Source organism: Pseudonaja textilis, chromosome 1 (assembly GCF_049901715.1).
Source record: "Pseudonaja textilis isolate UNSWEBS1 chromosome 1, rPseTex1.2, whole genome shotgun sequence".
Taxonomy (NCBI): Eukaryota; Metazoa; Chordata; class Lepidosauria; order Squamata; family Elapidae; genus Pseudonaja; species Pseudonaja textilis.
In genome coordinates, this window is record NC_141990.1 from 318,037,219 (window position 1) to 318,055,528 (window position 18,310).

General features: G+C 45.5%; 1 protein-coding gene across 2 annotated transcripts in view; it reads right to left on the bottom strand.

Annotated features, from left to right (window-relative positions):
* Nucleotides 1–18,310, bottom strand: part of FBN3 (fibrillin 3) — a 160,482-nt gene that overhangs the window by 65,319 nt on the left and 76,853 nt on the right. For both annotated transcript variants that reach the window (XM_087922591.1, XM_087922592.1), the window contains exons 23-31: nucleotides 17,925–18,050; nucleotides 16,872–17,000; nucleotides 12,776–12,901; nucleotides 11,276–11,401; nucleotides 9,183–9,305; nucleotides 7,382–7,507; nucleotides 7,026–7,151; nucleotides 4,136–4,258; nucleotides 2,393–2,515 (exon numbers count right to left, since the gene is read on the bottom strand). In XM_087922591.1, coding sequence (XP_087778717.1) covers nucleotides 2,393–2,515; nucleotides 4,136–4,258; nucleotides 7,026–7,151; nucleotides 7,382–7,507; nucleotides 9,183–9,305; nucleotides 11,276–11,401; nucleotides 12,776–12,901; nucleotides 16,872–17,000; nucleotides 17,925–18,050 — 1,128 coding nt within the window. The remainder of the gene's footprint in view (nucleotides 1–2,392; nucleotides 2,516–4,135; nucleotides 4,259–7,025; nucleotides 7,152–7,381; nucleotides 7,508–9,182; nucleotides 9,306–11,275; nucleotides 11,402–12,775; nucleotides 12,902–16,871; nucleotides 17,001–17,924; nucleotides 18,051–18,310) is intronic.

Genomic DNA, 18,310 nt, shown 5'->3' on the forward strand with positions numbered 1-18,310 from the left:
GATCTGGCGTCAGCAGAGCTAAGGTGATATTCTCCACTGCCTGCCAACTTGCTGCAAGGTGTGTTCGGAGCTGACGGGCTCTGTATCGAACTCAGAGCCCGACACTAACTTTACCATCAGCGCTGGTGAGTAAAACAGCTGAGGCACGGCAATCCGCTCTGCCGCGCCTATCAGCTGAGCTACAATCAAAGGAAATATAGGACGGGAAAGGGCGGGGCCAGGTGCGCAAGGCCAACTGCTGGTCGGCACTACCGAATCACTAGAACCAGTGTGAACCGGCAGCATCCCACAGGGCTCTGGCAGTGACCCCCATTTAAATCATGAGTCTCGAGCCAAACTTCAAAAACTCAAAAAGGATTTATTGGGAGTTAATGTGCCGGCACTGCCTGGGTGTAGCCGACTCTGAGATACATAATTCACTGCCCACCCTTGACCCTGGTTTTCCCCCCACCCCTCTGGGTGTATCATAATTCATATCCTCCAATGGGACACATCCATAGCCCAGAGTCATCAATCAGGCTCTCCAGTTAGAATTTTGTGCGGCAGAAACTTCAGTCATCTAGTTACTATCTTTGAAAACATTTATGGAATGCAGTTTTGGTTTGCAAGCGGCTGCACTGCTCCTCCCCTCCCTTTCGGGTTGGCAACTCTAAAAAGACCATAGAAATATTTTATGAGTTGACACCACCACTGAACCACACCCATAATACCCTGCCAAGATCCTTGGTGGATCACTACGAAAATGCCTGTTAGCTGGGGTGATTCAATAAGAAGGTTGCAATCTTCTCAGTCAGGCAGATTCCTTTGGGACGCTGAGGGCACGTCGTGGGGCACCCTCACAAAATGGCTGCCATGGAGGCACGGCCATTTCCAAGCTCACTAAGCTTACGGATGGATGAAAATGCAACCCGCTTCCCCCTTTAGTGTTCCAAGACCCTTACGGCTCACCCCCCCCAAAAAAACTTTTTAGTGTAAGTTGAATAACCGAATTGTATTAGCCACCATTTTTAGTGCTTAGGAGCAGGGGCCACCAACCTTTCGGGGCTTCAGGGACCACTAAATTCATAATTTTAAATCCCGCGGACCACGAATATGATCTGCCTAATGACTGGCTAGGTGGGCGTGGCTGGGGGGGTGTCATATGTCTGGGTGGGCATACCAACTAGATGTCACTCACATCGAGGGACACCTCGCCGGCCTTCTACTCATCCCTCCCCTCCCAGCCACTCCTCGCCTGCCCACCCGGGCTCCTTAGGGCCCCAACAGGAAGCAGTGGTTGGAGCTAAGCAGCCACCAGGAGAAAGAGTTGGCTCAGTTCACATTGGGCCGAGAAGGAGGCTCAGCAGAAGCACCACACCGAGGACTAGGAACATGGGCTTTCCAAGCCGAGGGAAGACCTGCGGGAGAGCAAGGCCAGGTCCCAGCAGCGCCTGGATGCTCAGTGGGCTGAGATGCTCAGCCATTTCCGGCCCATGCTGCAGTCTCACTGGAACGAGGTCCCCTGGCTCTTCGCCTCCGTCCAGCCTTCACCCAAAGCGAAGAGGATGAAGTAGACCCCAAGTAGGAATTTCTGCCCCCCTCCAACCCACACAAAAAGACCCTGATGGGGGAGACTCTCTGCAGCCACACAAATGTTCACAGCACGTATCTGGCCCAGGGCCTGCCCCCCCGATTGAGTGCAACATAAACAAATGCAAATAATTTTCCTGAGGGACCGCCAAACATTTTTCTCACGGACTACCAGTTGGTGACATCGGCTGAGGAGGATTTGGGGAGAGGGAGAAATAGGCCTTCCGTTGTGGTGAGCCGGCAGCAGGTGCGGATGGCTGAGGAGAGCGAGGACTCAGATGAGGAGCCAGGACCATTAGGGAGTGGACTCCTAGCTTTGGAGATTGTGGGGGCTGGCAGCAGCTATGAGGAGGTTCCCGAGGAGCCTGTGCCAGAAGCGTGTATGCGCGCAGGGTTGCTCGGAGAAAAGAGCAGTTACAACAGCACGGGAGACTCAGGAGTAAGGCTGCAAAGTACTGGCCCCTCCTTCAAGAAGATAAGAGCCAGCTGTGAAACAAACGTACTTTGCAGGAAGCAAAGACATTTTGAAAACTCCAGCCTCGTGGACATTCCAGTATCCTGAGTTTGTATTTGAAGATTCTTTTTTTGCAAATTATTTCTTGTCTGTTATCTTTTGGCAAGTCTCTCACAGTTTGACAAGGCTTGTGTTTATCACAGCTAATTATTTTGCAAAAGGTTTCTGTTCCTTTTTGATTTGTGTTTGATTTGTTGGAAAAGGGCGTGGGTCAGAACGCCTTCTGGAGACGAAAAGGTGGGTGCAGCAGGCTGGCTCAGAGCCAGGAAAGCTCCCACAACCCCTCAGACCTAAACATTTCTCCCTCACCAGAACAGGAGTAGCCGTCGCCGCTGAAGCCCTCCTGACACGCGCAGCGAAACGAGCCCGGCGTGTTAAGGCAGTTGGCGTTCAGGTTGCAGCTGTGAGCCTCGGTGGCACATTCGTCTAGATCTGGAAAGGAGGAAAACAGGAAGGAGCTGAAGGGGAAATTCTCAGCTGCACAGCCCCAGACACGCCTTCTGGGCCTTGGACCCTCCCGCAGGATACAGGGAGTCCTCAACTTATGACCCCTGGTAAAGATCGACGCATTCATTCTTAAGTGGTGTCTTCTTTCTGTGGGGCATCACATGACTTCACCCATGGTTTTAGAACCCTTCCCCCCAGGGTCATTAAGTGAATCACTGTGGTCGTTAAATGAGACATTATGTGACTACAATTTGTGTCCTTCCCGGCTGGCTTTAGAATAGAATAGAATAGAATAGAATAGAATAGAGTGGAATAGAATAGAATATAGAGTGGAATAGAATAGAATAGAATAGAATAGAATAGAATAGAATAGAATAGAATAGAATAGAATAGAATAGAATATAGAGTGGAATAGAATAGAATAGAATAGAATAGGAATTGTATAGAATAGAATAGAATAGAATATAGAATAGAATAGGAATTGTATAGAATAGAATAGAACAGAATAGAAAATAGAACAGAACAGAATAGAAAATAGAATAGAATAGAATAGAATGGAAAATAGAATAGGAATAGTATAGAATAGAATAGAGCAGAATAGAAAATAGAATAGAATAGAAAATAGAATAGAATAGAAAATACAACACAATAGAATAGAATAGGAATAGAATAGAATAGAGCAGAATAGAAAATACAATAGAATAGAAAATAGAATAGAATAGAATAGAATAGAGCAGAATAGAAAACAGAATAGAATAGAAAATAGAATAGAATAGAATAGAGCAGAATAGAAAATAGAATAGAATAGAAAATGCGGAAGGAAGGGAAGAGAGGAGGAGGGAAAGGGAAGGGAATTGAATGGAATAGAATTAGAATAGAAATAGTATAGAATAGTATAGAACAGAAGAATGAAGAATAGAACAGAACAGAATAGAACTGGAGACGGGCGGAATAACAAAATAACAAGAGTTGGAAGGGACCTTGGAGGTCTTCTAGTCCAACCCACTTGCTCAGGTAAGGAGACCTTATACCGTTTCAGACAAACGGTTGTCTAAACTTTTCTTAAAAATTGCCAGTCTTGGAGCACCTACAACTTCTGGAGGCAAATCATTCCACTGATTCATGGTTTTCCCTTTCAGGAAATCCCTCCTTCATTCCAGGTTGCTTTTTTCCTCGATCGATTTCCACCCGTTGCTTCTTGTCCTGCCTTCAGGGGCTTTGGAGAAGAGCTTGACCCTCCCCCCCCTTCTTTGGGGCAGCCCCTGCGATATCGGGAACGCCGCTATCCTGTCTCCTCTGGTCCTTCTTTTCACTAGACTAGACACCCCCGATTACAGCCACCGTTTTTAGACTCCAGTCCCTTAATCCTCTTTGTTGCTCTTCTCTGCACTCTTTCTAGAGTCACCACATCTTTTTAACAGAAGTCAAGGACCAACTCTGCGTGCTCAGAGATGCCCCTATCCTGCACTGGGAAACCGACCTGGGGCTTCCAAAATTCTCCCCCCATCCCCACCCCGGATGTGGCCACAAGACTGATTGCAAATCCTCCCCCCTCTCGAGCCAAGAAAAATGTCCAGCTGCCTTTCCCTGGCCTTGGTCACTCACCGTTGCATTTCAGCCCGTCGCCGAGCCAGCCCAGCCGGCATTTACACCGGAAGCTTCCCGGGATATTGATGCATGAAGCGTACATGTCGCAATTGTGAGCCCCAATTTCACACTCGTCGATGTCTGCGGGGTGGAAGGAAAAAGTGAGCTCGCGTTCTTGATGGGTGTGATGACCCAAAGGGGCATGGCACAAAAGCAACAAAGTCACAATAATAGGTAAAGTCCCTTGAATACCTCCAACTTGGCCCCCAATGTCCAATGATCATCCGCTGGAGAAAAAAAAAAAACCCTCCTAAGAACAGTTTTTAAAGGGAAGAAATTCCGTCCGAACCCAAAGAACATATAAATTGTAAATAAAAACCAACGCAAACCACGCTGCAGCAATTAATGAGACAGGGCGGGAAAAGGAATTGCAGACTTCAAAAGACAATGAAACACACACAGTTGGGAAGACGCCAGAACCCAGATAAGACGTGACAAACAAAGATAATGCACACTTTGCTTCCAGCAAGGAGCTGTGCGCAAACACCCTCTTTATCCTGTTTTCCCAGCTGCAGCTAATGAAGGGAATCAGGGCCATTTTCTCCCCGGTAAGCCATGTTGTTCCCTTATCCATTCCTCCCTATGTGCCCTAGGATGAAGAGGGGATGGGCCTGGGTCTTCCTCTGAATGCCCAGCTGGACTGTGCCCTTCCCCAGTTTCCTCTACAGCCACCAGAGCCACACTCCCACGCCCTTTCAGCTGTTTCACCTCTCCCTCGAAATCAGATTCTAACAGGGACATGATATTGGGCAGGAAAACTTTGCATTTCAGTTTTTAACATTGCCCCGGTGGGCTTTTGGCTGGAGGCCCTGTTGGCGAATTGAGAGCCAGCTCTGCTTCACAGTTTTCATCTTTTAATTTCTCACACCAGCAAATTCCTTCATTTTTCCCTTAATTTCTCTGGCTTTTATTCCTCCCATTATAGAGCATCACAGATAAAGAGAGAGAGAGAGAGAGAGAGAGAGCTGGCACAATTAGCAGAGGTTCAGACAATTTCTGGAGAACTGGTAGCGGAAATTTTGAATAGTTCGGAGAACCAGCAAATCCCACCTCTGACTGGCCCCGCCAACCCCATCTCTTCTCTGCCTCCCATCGAGTCCCAGCTGATTGGCTGGGTCTTCTTTGGTTGCCCTGCACAGGAGAACGGAGCTGGAAAGCTTCTGTGAATTCTGAGTTCTGGTGGTTCTGGCTTCTGGACCTTGTACTTGCTACCATGTTGCAAGAGCTGCATGGGTATTGTATACATGCATCATGATTTATATTATTGTATATAAGCAAGTTTCTTCTATAAATGAATCCTGCTGAATTATTTACTTGTGTGCTGGTTGGGTCGCTGCAAACTCTTTAAGACTTCTTCAGCTCTGACTGGATGGTGGGGGATGGAAAGATTTATACCCCTTCCAGACAGCTAGACATTTGCATTCTTTTGAGTCTTTGAGGACACTTGGAGGTTTATCTGTGTCCTCAGGGTCACCTGAGTGGTGATAGATGAGGACATCATCTATCTCCAGTCTACAACACAGTCCTTTCAACAGTTCCAAGAAGGCTCCACACCTGTTTGCGCCACTCAGGTAATCCTGAGGACACAGACAAACCTCCAGGTGGTCACAATGATTCCCTGAAAGATTGCAAATGACCAGCTGTCTGCAAGGAATCCAAATCCTTCCATTCCTCATCATCCAGTCAGAACTGAAGAAGCTTCTTGGAGGAGAAGTGAAATGTCTTCAAAAGAAAAAAAAAAAAAACCAGAAAGTCCAGTTGCCTCTTGAAAAAAACAACTTTGGGACATAAATCTTAAAGTTGAGAGTCTGGAAGTCCACAACATTCAAAGTTGACAAGTTTGGAGATAGTTGATTGAGTCAATGAAGCTTCGATACTAAATTGGCACCAATTCAAGAGGCTTTGGAGTTGGACTGTTTATTGTCCAGGCTCTGACAATCCCCCCCTCCCATTCAAATCACGAGTCTCTAGCCGCATCTCTCAGAATTAAAAAAAAAAAATCATTTATTAGGAGTGACCATGTTGGCGTTACCTGGGTGCAGCCAACTCTAAGACACCTCATTCATCTCAACCTTGACACCCCCAGGATGTATATTCTCCAATGGGACACATCCATAGTCAAGAGTCAACCATCAGGCTCCTGTCAGCCTTCAAGATTTTCTCCCTTTGCTTTGCATCCTTCAGCTGTCATAAGTAACGGGGGGAGGAGGGGGGGGGACATGGTTATGGGAAGCGAGCTGGAGGTGTTACAAAACAGAACTGTGTAAGTTTGGGGTGGGGTGGGGAAGTTTCTAGCTTAGGCGTCTATCCTTTGCTATGCGCAGCCGCAACTGTTTATCAAAATAGGTCAAGGTCAAGGGACAGAGGCCTCATCACCACCTGGAGATGCCCACATGACGCTATACACAACTTTTAACTGCATGAGCCAATTGAACTATTGGGGGTGGGAACGTTGCCATCACTTTGTATATGTGATTTACGCGCCCATTTTCTCGGATTCAGGATTCTTTTGTTGCTACCACTTGACTTCCAGTAAAAGATATTTTTTTTCTCTAATTAATGGAGTCTTAAGTATTTCTTTCTTGGATTTTGAATGGAGCAGCAGCTGACAGCTCCCTAGTAATAATCTTGTGCACCAGAAGCTTCGGCCGCCTAGTATTATCTATGAAAGCATATAAGGTATGCATTACTTTCCACACTCCCATTCTGCTGAGAACGCTAAAAGACCAGAGGAATATTTTTGAGTTGACATTTATGGCAACGTAACGATTCTAGGCTGATGACTTGCTAGACGCCGCCATCCTGCTGGTGGTGCCTGATCGTCTCCTATGGTGAGTGGCCTACCAACCTGTGCAGCCCGTCGTCCCCTTCTTGACGAAGTAGCCCAGCTGGCAATGGCAGATGAAGGATCCCTTGGTGTTCTCGCATTCCCCGTGCAGACAGATGTTGGGGTTCAGGTCGCATTCATTCACATCTGGGGGAAGAGAAGGGAGCTGGTTGCAGGCATCCCCTGTCTCACTCCAAGAAGTGCAGATAACATGGTTATCTGCACTTTCGGTTTCACAACCGCACCCAAAATTACATGCTTTGCAGTTTAAAGTGACACACACTTAAACTTACTATCATAGTTTATATATATTATTTTACCCAAACTACGTTAGGTAATCTTGTTATTCCTAACAGAGGCCTCCAAGATGATCTCACCAATGCAGGTTTTCATGTCCAGGGACGCCATGAAGCCATCGAAGCAGAGGCAGCGGTACTCCCCAGGGATGTTGGTACACTGGCCCCCATCGCAGATATCTGGCGTGTCCTCACATTCATCGATATCTGGGAGGGAGGAGGGAAGCAGAGGTGGTATTCAGCAGGTTCTGACCAGTTCTGGAGAACCGGTAGCAGAAAAGAATAAACTTCATTAATTTTACAATTAAAACAACACGAACAGCACAAAGAAAAAATGAAAAACTTTTCAACATCGACAGTTTGTGATTTCCTGTTTGTAACATTGTTTTGTGCAATATTTATAATTGATATCTAATGCGAACATATATTTACTACAGCTACTACTAATCTACCTGTTCCATTTATTATATAGTCTGTCCTCGCTCAATCCATTTATACCAACAGTCCCAAATCTTGTAATATTCTGATGAATCTTTGTCTTTTAGGGCTAGGGTTAATTTATCCATTTCTGCACAACTCATTATCTTTTAATTATCAATTGTTCTGGTGGAGTGAAGGCTTGTTTCCAACATTGAGCAAAAGCCAGTCTGGCCGCTGTCAATATATGTAATATTATGTATTTAACTTTTTTTTCCACGTTTCTTCCTAAATATCCCTAATAAGAATAATTCTGGTTTTAATTCAATTTGTTCCTTTCTAATTTCTTCCAACCATTTTTTAATTCTCAGCCAATATTTTTGGGATTCTTTGCAGGACCACCACATGTGGTTGTATGTTCCTTCCTTTTTTTTTTGCACTTCCAGTTTTTCCACTTTCATGTTGGGATACATCCTCGCCAATCTTGAAGTGGGGAAGTGCTATCTGTAGTGTGCTGTCCCAGCTGGTCTATGGGAATTGGATAGTTACTTAGGAATTATGAGCTGTCTCCTTAAGGGAATGTATCATGGTAAATGTAGTTAAAGGTATCCTGGGAAATGTAGTCCATGTCACGTGCCCACATCTGTAATCCTGATTGGTCACTGAATTGACCCTTGATGGGTTGGGGCAGTTTTCCTCACTTTTGCCTGAACTCTCTAACTCATGGCAGCTTCTTTCTATCGCTACGAGATGGGTTAGGAGATAACCATCTTTTACTACAAGGCAGATATATACAAAGGATTGGTCATTATAGAAGAACTTCATCACAAACGTGAGTTATGAGGATACCTGATGAACCAATAAATGTAATTTGTTATGGACGTCTTGTTGAGTTATCTATCTGCATCTGTACAGCTTCAAATCCACCTCTGTGCAGAAGGCAGAAAATGTAGAACATTTTATAGGCATTTTCCTTGTATGCTGCCGATATTGTAACTTTATTATTTCTATTCCAGAGATTCTCCCATTCTATTAAAGTAATATTACGGTCTATGTTTCGACTCCAAGCTATCATATTACCCTTGGCTATTTCTTCCTCTAATTCTATCTCCAATAGACAATTATAAAATTTTGCTATGTTTTTTTTGTCTAGGCTTAATAAAATTCTATCTAATTTATGTAGTTTTGTATCAATTCTGCATTATTTCTTATCTTGTCTATACCTATTCTGCACTTGGAGTTATGTCCACCGGCAGAAGAAATTTTGAGTAGTTTGGAGAACCGGCAAATGCCACCTCTGACTGGCCCCACCAACCCCATCTCTTCTCTGCCTCCCATCGAGTCCCAGCTGATTGGCTGGGTCTTCTTTGGTTGCCTTGGACAGGAGAACGGAGCTGGAAAGCAGGTTAGTGGGATGGGATGGGGTGGGAATGGGATTTTGCAGTATCCCTGGCCAGCTGCTCACCCACACACGACCGCTTATCTGGCATCAGTGCATAGCCTTCCCCACAACTGCACTCATAGCTTCCCTCAGCATTGGCACAGTGCGTGTCGCAGCCGCCATTCAGGATGGTGCACTCGTCGATATCTGCGGGGTGAAACAATCGGGTGCCATGATAATTCAGGTTATTTATAAAAGGGATAATAAATAAAATACATGAAATAAAATGATATAATAATAAAGAAACAAATAATAAAATAAAATAAAAATATGATATGAAGATATATGATAATAAAATAAAATATCATAAAAATAAATAATAAAATAAAAATATATGACAATAAAAATAAAATAATAAGATATAATATAATAAATAAAAGAAATGATATGATATAATAAAATAAATAATAAAATGAAATGAAATAAAAATATGATATGATATATGATATATAATAAAAAATAAAATATAATAATAAAAATAAAATAAAATATGATGTGATGATATGATATGATATAGTAATAAAATAAAGTAAAACAAAACAAAACAAAATATTTTGGAACAGCTTACACTCTTACATTTATAACAGCCCCATCCAAACACCCCCATCTGTCTATTCAAGGTCCTTGTAAAGGACTCAAGAGATAGGCAGACAAAAATGCCAAATCCAGTCTGAAGATCCGTTTGGCTGTGTGGCGAATAAATAAAATAACAAAATAAAAGAAAAGAAACAATAGAATATGGGGAGGCCTCCAGGCAATCTGGGAGGAGGAGTGGCCTCATGGAGGGAGGAGTGGCCTCACGGAGGGAGGCGTGGTGTCACGGAGGGAGGAGTGGCCTCACAGAGGGAGGCGTGGCCTCATAGAAGCAGTAGCCTTCCTACCGCCAACAAAATACAGGTACTTCTCGACTTACAAGCACAAATGAGCCCAGAACTACAGTCATTAAATGGTTGCTGTCATTAAACAAGGCCCCCATGCAACACTGTCTCTCCCCGCTACAGTCATTATGTGGAGCGTGAGGTGGCTCATGGTGTAGGGAAGACCTTGGGTTGCTGAATAAATGGTTCTAAAGCAACGTCTACCTCTAGGGCAGTGGTCGCCAACCAGTGGGCCAGGGACTACTGGTGGCCTGTGAGAAAATGTTGGTGCTCCACAGAGAAATGTCAACCCCCCCACAAAGCAATTAATCCAGGCTGCGCAGGAACACAAGGCTTGCGTCGCTTGCATTGCTAACAACACGAGGTAGTGAGGGGAGGGGGGGGAAGGGCGGAGGGGGAGAACTTGCCCCACTCGTCTGGCCTGGCCACTGGACTGCTTCTTTCCGCTTCTTCCTTCTTCTGCTTTTGGCTGTATGCAAGGAAAGCAGAAAAAGTCTTTCTTTCTCTCCCCCAAACTCCGCCAGAAATGAGACTTTGGGACCCTGCAAGGCCTCCTGCTCCAAGAGGCTGCGCTGGTGCAACAAGTTTCACGAAGACTCCTTTCTGGCGGAGTTTGGGGGAGAGAAAGAAAGACTTCTGCTGCTGCTGCTGCTTTCCTTGCACGAAGCCAAAAGTCTCTCCTCTCTCTCTCCCCCCCTGAGAACAGAGCTGGAGACAGTATTCTGTGATCTCAAATAAAGAACGATTGATCAGTAGGAAAGCGGGGTGGGGAATTTTCCTGCAGACTTTTTTGGGGGGATTTTCCCAGGGTTTCTGGTCTTTGGGATTTAAAATTATGAGTTTGGTGCTCCCTGAAATCCAAAAGGTTGGAGACCCCTGCTCTAGGGAACCACAGGAGAAATCCTGAAGCGTCTCTGATCAGATCCAGCCGGCCATGCCGACCTTCAGGAAATACCCCCGAGTTTTTCCTCTTCCTCCCCAAAACCCGGGTAAAATTTTAGGATCCCGAATCTGCCCTGTCCTGGTTGGCTATTCTCCAAGTGATTTCCCTGCGCCATCCTTTCCTGCCCCTCTTGAAAGACTGGGGTTCTTCCATCCTATTGTGTAATGCTGTTTGGAGCCCATCAACGCGTCCTCCGCTCTGGATTTTGGAAAGCAAGGGAAGATTTCCCCTCCCAGCTCACACATTGTGTGTCCTTGGATCTTGCAAAAAAGGAAGAAGGAAGTAGGAAAACTCACCGACACAGCCCTGCCGGTCTAGGGTGGCTTGGTATCCGGAGTCACACGCACACTGGTAGGTGCCAATGACGTTCACACAGCGCCCTTTTAGGCACAGGCTGTCACTCAGGGAGCACTCGTTGATATCTGCGAAAACAAGGGTGTCAGGGTTGTGCTGTGACTCGGTCAGTGAGGAGGTTGGTGAGGAATATGGGCCAGCCCTGGGGTCTGGGGAGGGCTCTGATGAGGGCTTTGCATCGGAGGCAGAGATGGGGCCTGGGCCGTCTGGCAGTTTCCAGCTGCCTTCGGAGTTGGACATCAGTGAGGCAGAAGAACAGCTGGAGCCTGTTCCCGATGTGCACATGCACAGAGCTGCCAGAAGAAGGGAACAGCTCAGGAACAAGAGCCGATTTAGGGATAAAGCCGCAGGTGCACGATGAACGGCGTCTCCCATAGGGTGTTGTGGTTAGCTGGCAGCAGGTACAGACAACGGAGGAGAGCGAGGACTCAGGTGAGGGTTCAAGACCATTGGGGAGTAGACTGCTGCCTTCAGAGATTGTGTGGGCTGGCAACAGTGATGAGGAGGTTCCCGAGGAGCCTGTGCCAAGTGTGCGTGTGCGCAGGGTTGCTTGCAGGAAAGAGCAGCTGCAGCAGCATGGGCGACTCGGGAGTAAGGCTCCAAGGTAATGGCCCCTCCTTCAAGAACATAAAAGCCAGCTGTGAATCGGACGTTCTTTGCAGGAAGCAAAGACAACTCCAGCCTCGTGGACATTGCAGTATCTTAAGTTGGTATTTGAAGACTCTTGTATTGTAAAATATTTCTTATCTGTTATTCTTGGCAGCCTTGCACAGTTTTGGCAAGCCTCGTGCTTATCCAAGTTAATTAGTTTGCAGCAGCCTTTTAAGCGGAGATTCGTAAGAATCATTAAAAGGTCTCTGTTCCCTTTGGTTATTGTTTGTCTTATTGAAAAAGGGTTTGGGTCAGGACACAGGGAATAAAAGAGGAGCGAAAGGGGAAGTGGGGCTTTGCAGGAGACAATGAGTTCATTCCTGAATTCTTGCTAAGTATTGTGGCGTCTGAAAGATATCGGCCTGGCAACTCTCCAAGCTTGAGAAAGGTTTGTAATTGGGAACTGTCTTGAAAGACTGTTGGCCGGGACTTTGCTAGAGAGGAACTTTGCTGATTAGACCGGACATTAAACTAGGTAAACAACAGGGCACTGATGTCAATGAATCTTTCTAAGAACTGGAACAGGTTCATCTATCCAGATCAGCCTCTGCGTCCTTCCAGTCCAGCCTTCGGTGTCCCAGCCTGCCTGGCCAGTGACATATGGGTGGCTCCCAGCCCAAGTGGGGAGGGCCAGATCCCTTCGCTGCTGTTGGGCTCTCCCCCCACCCCGGCAAAGACGATTCCAGGGACGCCCCTGAAGGTTGCCAAAGAGTGGCGTGGTCCCCATTTCGGTTGAATTTTTCCCCATTTGCCCCATTTGTAAAATAAAACGTCTCAAATGGACAACTCACCTACGCAGACGTTGCCCTCGGTGGTCAGTTCATGCCCCGGCGGGCAAAGGCACTCAAAGCTGCCCTCGGTGTTGACGCAGACCCCTCCTCGGCACAGGAGGGGGTCTCGCTCGCATTCATCGATATCTGGAAGATTTAAAAACTTTATTCTTTCTCAATTTACCTTTCCTTTTTCTTCTCTCTCCAATAAAGATATAATGAAATCCAGAATAGGGTTGGAAATTAGAGGGGGGGGGGGGGTGGAACAATGGAATATATGAAATGGAATTTGATTGATAAAAACGGTGATTAGTATAAAAATAAGGTATTGAAATATTGATTAATTAAATAATGGAAGTTTGGAATTTAATATGAATAGGATTATTACCGTGTTTCTCATATAATAAGGCCGGGTCTTATTTTTTTTTGAGCCCTGAAAAAATTGCTAGGTCGTCTTTTCGGGGGTGACTTAATTCTTGCATCTTTGGGCGGGTGGGCAGCGACGGCTTGGATGTTGACCTCGGCGTTGGTGGGGCACTTCGTATCGGGGTCAACGCAGGCAGCACCATATCCAGGTGTGCAACAAAAGTACTTCCTAACAGCAAGCCCCCCCCATTCCCCCACATTTCGCATGTTTTAATATAATTTAATTTGGGGGGAGGGGCTTAATTTCATTTCATGCCTATAAAACATGCTGGGACTTCCTATTGGAGGAGGCCGTATTGTTGGAGAAACAGGGAACTAGTAGAGCTACAAGGACTTATTAAATGTATTCAATATGATTACTGATGTTTTATTTGTGGTAAAAGGAAGGATATATTTGATAAATGAAATGTTATATTAGAAAAAACTATTAGGGAATATTTTTGGGGATTGTAGTGGCATAACTGAAAGTTAGAATTGGGGTGGAATTGCAGAGAGGGGAAATAATGGAATCACTTCCTTAAAAATAAGATGATGCATAAAAAAGAAAGGAAGCTAGAATTTGAATGAGGATGATATTAAGTATATTAGAATAACATGAGGATTAGCATAAAAGAACTAATACAATGAAATACTGACTACATAAATGAATAGAATACTATAATGGAATATAAAGGTGTGTATTAAAGTTAGAATGAAATAAGATTGTAAAAAAAATGCTCACATGGTTATTAACATGCTATTGGATGTTAAAGGAAGCCATTTGAATGTAAGGATTGGTATGCAAATAAGATACTGAAATACTGAAAATGAAACAACGAGAATTTTGGAAACAATAAATATATTAAGTATTATATTAATTGCATTAAAATGAAAAACATCCAGGTGTTATATTGTCCACACATTGATATGTATGGAAAAAAAAAACTTTGTTAAAAAAATATCTGGAAGATTTAAAAGCCTAGCCGAGTTAAGAAACAAGATGAAGAGTTCAGTGGTCGGATTCAAATTTTTTTTACTATTGGTTCTTTTTTTTTTTTTAACAAACTTTATTCAGTTTTTCACATTAAAAACAAAAATCTATTGGTTCTGTGGGCATGGCTAGGGTGTGTGGTCACTTGACTGGGTGGGCGTGGTTTCTTTCTTTTTGCTGCGCTCCCTCCCATTTTGGGGGGCCTTCTGGGGCTCAGTCAGGCAGAAAATGGAGGATAGGAGGGGCACGCAGCATCCCCCCACACACTTCATTTTGGGGGTCCCTCCATTGTTTGCCTTCCTGGGCCTCAGGGAAGCCTCATGGGTGAAGCAGTAAGTAAGTGAGGGGCATCCCGACACAGCTGATCTTAGGAACAGCTGATCATTGGGAGGGAAACATATCAAATACCTTCAGGAGTGACTGGGCGGGTCAGCGTTAGGTGGGCCGGCCGGGGTGAGTGAGCGAGCGGTGACCAGGCGACTGGATCAGCGGCGTGGCCAGCCCAAAGTTACTACCGGTTCGATGGCCCATGCCAAATCCTTGCTACCAGTTCACCTGAACCGGTGCGAACCGGCTGAATGCCATCACTGGAAAAGTTATGTAGGAGCCTCGGTGGCGCAGTGGTTAGAGTGCAGTACTGCAAGCTGTTCCTACTGCAATTTGGCAGATCGAATCCCACCAGGCTCAAGGTTGACTCAGCCTTCCATCCTTCCGAGGTGGGTAAAATGAGGACCCAAATTGTTGGGGGGCAAGAGGCTGACTCTGTAAACTGCTTAGAGTGGGCCGTAAAAGCACTATAAAGCAGTGTATAAGTCTGTGCTATTGCTATATCTCCTACATGACCCACTGCTTAGCAACTGTTCAGAGTTACAACGGACTTCCACAGAGCTACTTATGACCTGCAGTTCGGATCGTCCTGTCCCCGCCTCAAGGGTCACTTATTTATATTTTCAGTCCTTGGTGACCCACTCACATTTATGGCTGTTGGCAGCATCCCTTGGCCTTGCCATCGTGACTGTCTGCCTTTTTTGCCAGTTTCTGGCAATTACTTCCAAAGCCCCACCATGAAGAAAATGGGTTCGTTTAATGACTATTGCATTTGCTTAACAAACAGTTGTGTTGTTGTTTCTTAATGACTGCAGCCTAGGCTTAAGGTCATAAAATCGGAGATGGTCTTGTGATGACCTGCTTAACAACTGCCATAAGTTACCACCATAATTCCAAGCTCAATTACAGTCATAAGTCAAGGACTAAACTAGAGGACCAGTTTGATGCAGGGGTTAAGATGCCGGCCTCGGAAGCAGGAGATTGTGAGTTCTAGTCCTGCTTTAAGCATGAAGGCCTGCTGGGTGACTTTGGGCCACTCACCAGGAGATGGTAAGTTCTAGTCCTGCCTTAGGCATAGAAGCTAGTTGGGTAACTTTGGACCAATCAAGAGGAAATCGTGAGTTCTAGTCCTGCCTTAGGCATAGAAATCAACTGGGTAACTTTGGGCCAATAACCAGGAGACCATGAGTTCTAATCTTGCCTTAGGCATGGAAACCAGCTTGGTGACTTTGGGCCAGTTGCTCTCTCTCAGCCCAACCCACCTCACAGGATTGTTGTTGTGGGGAAAATAGGAGGAGGAAGGAAAATTACGTATGTTCTCCACCTTGAGTTATTTATACAAATAATCCATCTGTGTAGTCTTTTGAAGTGGAAAATGACTGGATGGCACATAATCAATGTTGGAATGTATTTTTATGCAACAACCACAGTAGTATTCTGCCAGTAGATGGTAGTGTTTACAAGTTTGGATCTATGGTATATATTCTATATATGCTATATCTGTTCTGAGCAGAGTTTCCTGTTTCCTGCTACTGTTAAAATAGTTGAGCGGTAAAGCACATGGTGACTGTACTCTTCATTTGCTGTGTGGCACTATACATAAACAGAATTTCTAATGATCAATCAATTAGATTAAACAAAAGGAGCTCAAAGCTGCAGGCAGCCATCGAACGTCAGTGCTGAGTCTTGCCTGGATTGCACACCTGGCATCTGCACAAGAATGCCGCAGGTGGGCCAATCCACTTTCCAGCACCTAAGATGGGAGACGCAACAGAGTTTGCACAATATCTTTAATTTCCCATGCTGGCCACATAATGATTAGCATGGCCAAATATCGATCAGAGCTCCATGTGGAGAAGGAAAGGAGAGACCAGGAGATTCAAATCAAATCCGGAAAAGGTCAAGAAGCAAGAGACATTAGTGCTAAAGCACCCTGGAAAATGGAGAAAGCCCCCAAAAAGAGAGAGAGAGAGAGAGAGGAAAAAAAGAACAAAAAGGGCAGTGCAGGTAGTCCTCAACTTATAACCACAGTTGAGTCCAAATTTTCCATTGCCAAGTGAGACACTTGTTAAGTGAATTTTGCTCCATTGTACACCCGTTCTTGCCACAGTTGTTCAGTGAATCACCACCACTGTTAAGTTAGTCACATGCGGTCATTAAGTGAATCTTGGCTTTCCCCATGGTCAGAAGGCCGCAGTAGGGAATCACGTCACCCCATCATTGATGTGAGCCGGTTGCCAAGTGTTTGAATTTTGATCACGTGGCCGTGGGGATGGGGTAACAGTCGCAGGTGTGAAAAATGGTCATGAATGCTGTTTTTTGCTGCCGTTGTAAACTTCAAACGGTCAGTAAAGGGATCTATGCCCTGGCCACCCCCTTGGGTCTGCTCCTTACCCATGCAGTTCTTCATCATCATAAAGCCGCTCTCATAGCCTTCAAAGCATTCGCACTCAAAACCGCCGGGTGTGTTGACACAGGCACCATGGCCGCACAGGTCTGGCGAGATCCGGCACTCGTCGATATCTGGGGGAGAGGTTGGGGGAGAGGAGGAGGGTCAAGGTAGGGTCTCCAACTGTTTGGGATGTTGGGGTGCACCTCCAGAGGCTGCTCGAGCTAGAGGCACATTGGGAGACCTTAACCTCCCAAAGTCTGGAGCATCTCCTTTTCGTGGCCACCACAACAGCACGGACCTGACCCACATTATGTAGGTCCTGATACACAGGAAGGAAGGAACGAAGGAAGGAAGGAAAGAAGGAAATGGAAAAGGAGGGAGGGAATGGAGAAACAAGAAGGTAGGAAGGGGAGAGAAAAGAAGGAAGGAAGGAGAGGAAAAAGGATGGTTGAGGAATGCAAGGGCAGGAGGAGAGAGGGGAGGGGAGAGAAAGAAAGAAAGAAAGAAAGAAAGAAAGAAAGAAAGAAAGAAAGAAAGAAAGAAAGAAAGAAAAGAAAGAAAGAGAGGAAGGTGATAAAGAGGGAATGAAGGGAGTGAGGAGGAAAGAAGGAAAGAATAAAAAGAGGAGGGAAGGAAGAAGGGAGGGAGGAATGGAGGGAGGGAGAAAGGAAGTAAGTAGAAAGAAATGAAAGGAGGGAGGGAGAGGAAGGACAGATGGAAGGAAGGATATAGGAAGGAAGGAAAGAAGGGAGGAAAGAAATAGGAAGGAGATAGCAAGGAAAGGAATAAAAAGGAAGGAGGGAGGGAGGAAAAGAAGAAAAAAGAGATGGAGGAAGGAAGGAAGGAAAGAAGGGAGGGAGGGAGGAGGGAATAAAGAAATAGGAAAGAGAGGAAGAAAAATGGAAGAAGGAAGGGAGGGAGGAAGAAAAGAAGAAAAATGAGATGAAGGGAGAAAGGGAGGAAGATATTTCATGGACAAAACCGGAAGCAGGAATTCTGGGTGTGAATCAACTGAGATTAGGAGAATGGGGTGAGGTTTTTACACCTGGGCTCACCTGTGCAGTTCCTCTCCTCAGCATCCAGAGCGAAGCCGCTGCCACAGAGACACCGGAAGCTCCCGATGGTGTTGCGACAAGTGCCGTGGGTGCAAAGACCAGAGAACATCTTGCACTCATTCACATCTGGGGAAAGGCAGAAAGACGATGGTTCAGTATCAGTATCGCTCTTTATGAGGGCCTCAACAATCCTCAGAGAGAGCACAAATGACCAGAGGATTGCAAGGAATATAAATCCTTCTGTTCTCCGCCATTCAGTCAGAATGGAAGAAGCTTCTTGGATGAGAAGCGAAACATCTTTGAAGAAACAAAAAAAATCCAGCTGCCTCTTGACTGAGAATCTCCAGAGATGCTCAGACTACCACCTGTTGGAAGTGCAGGCTCCT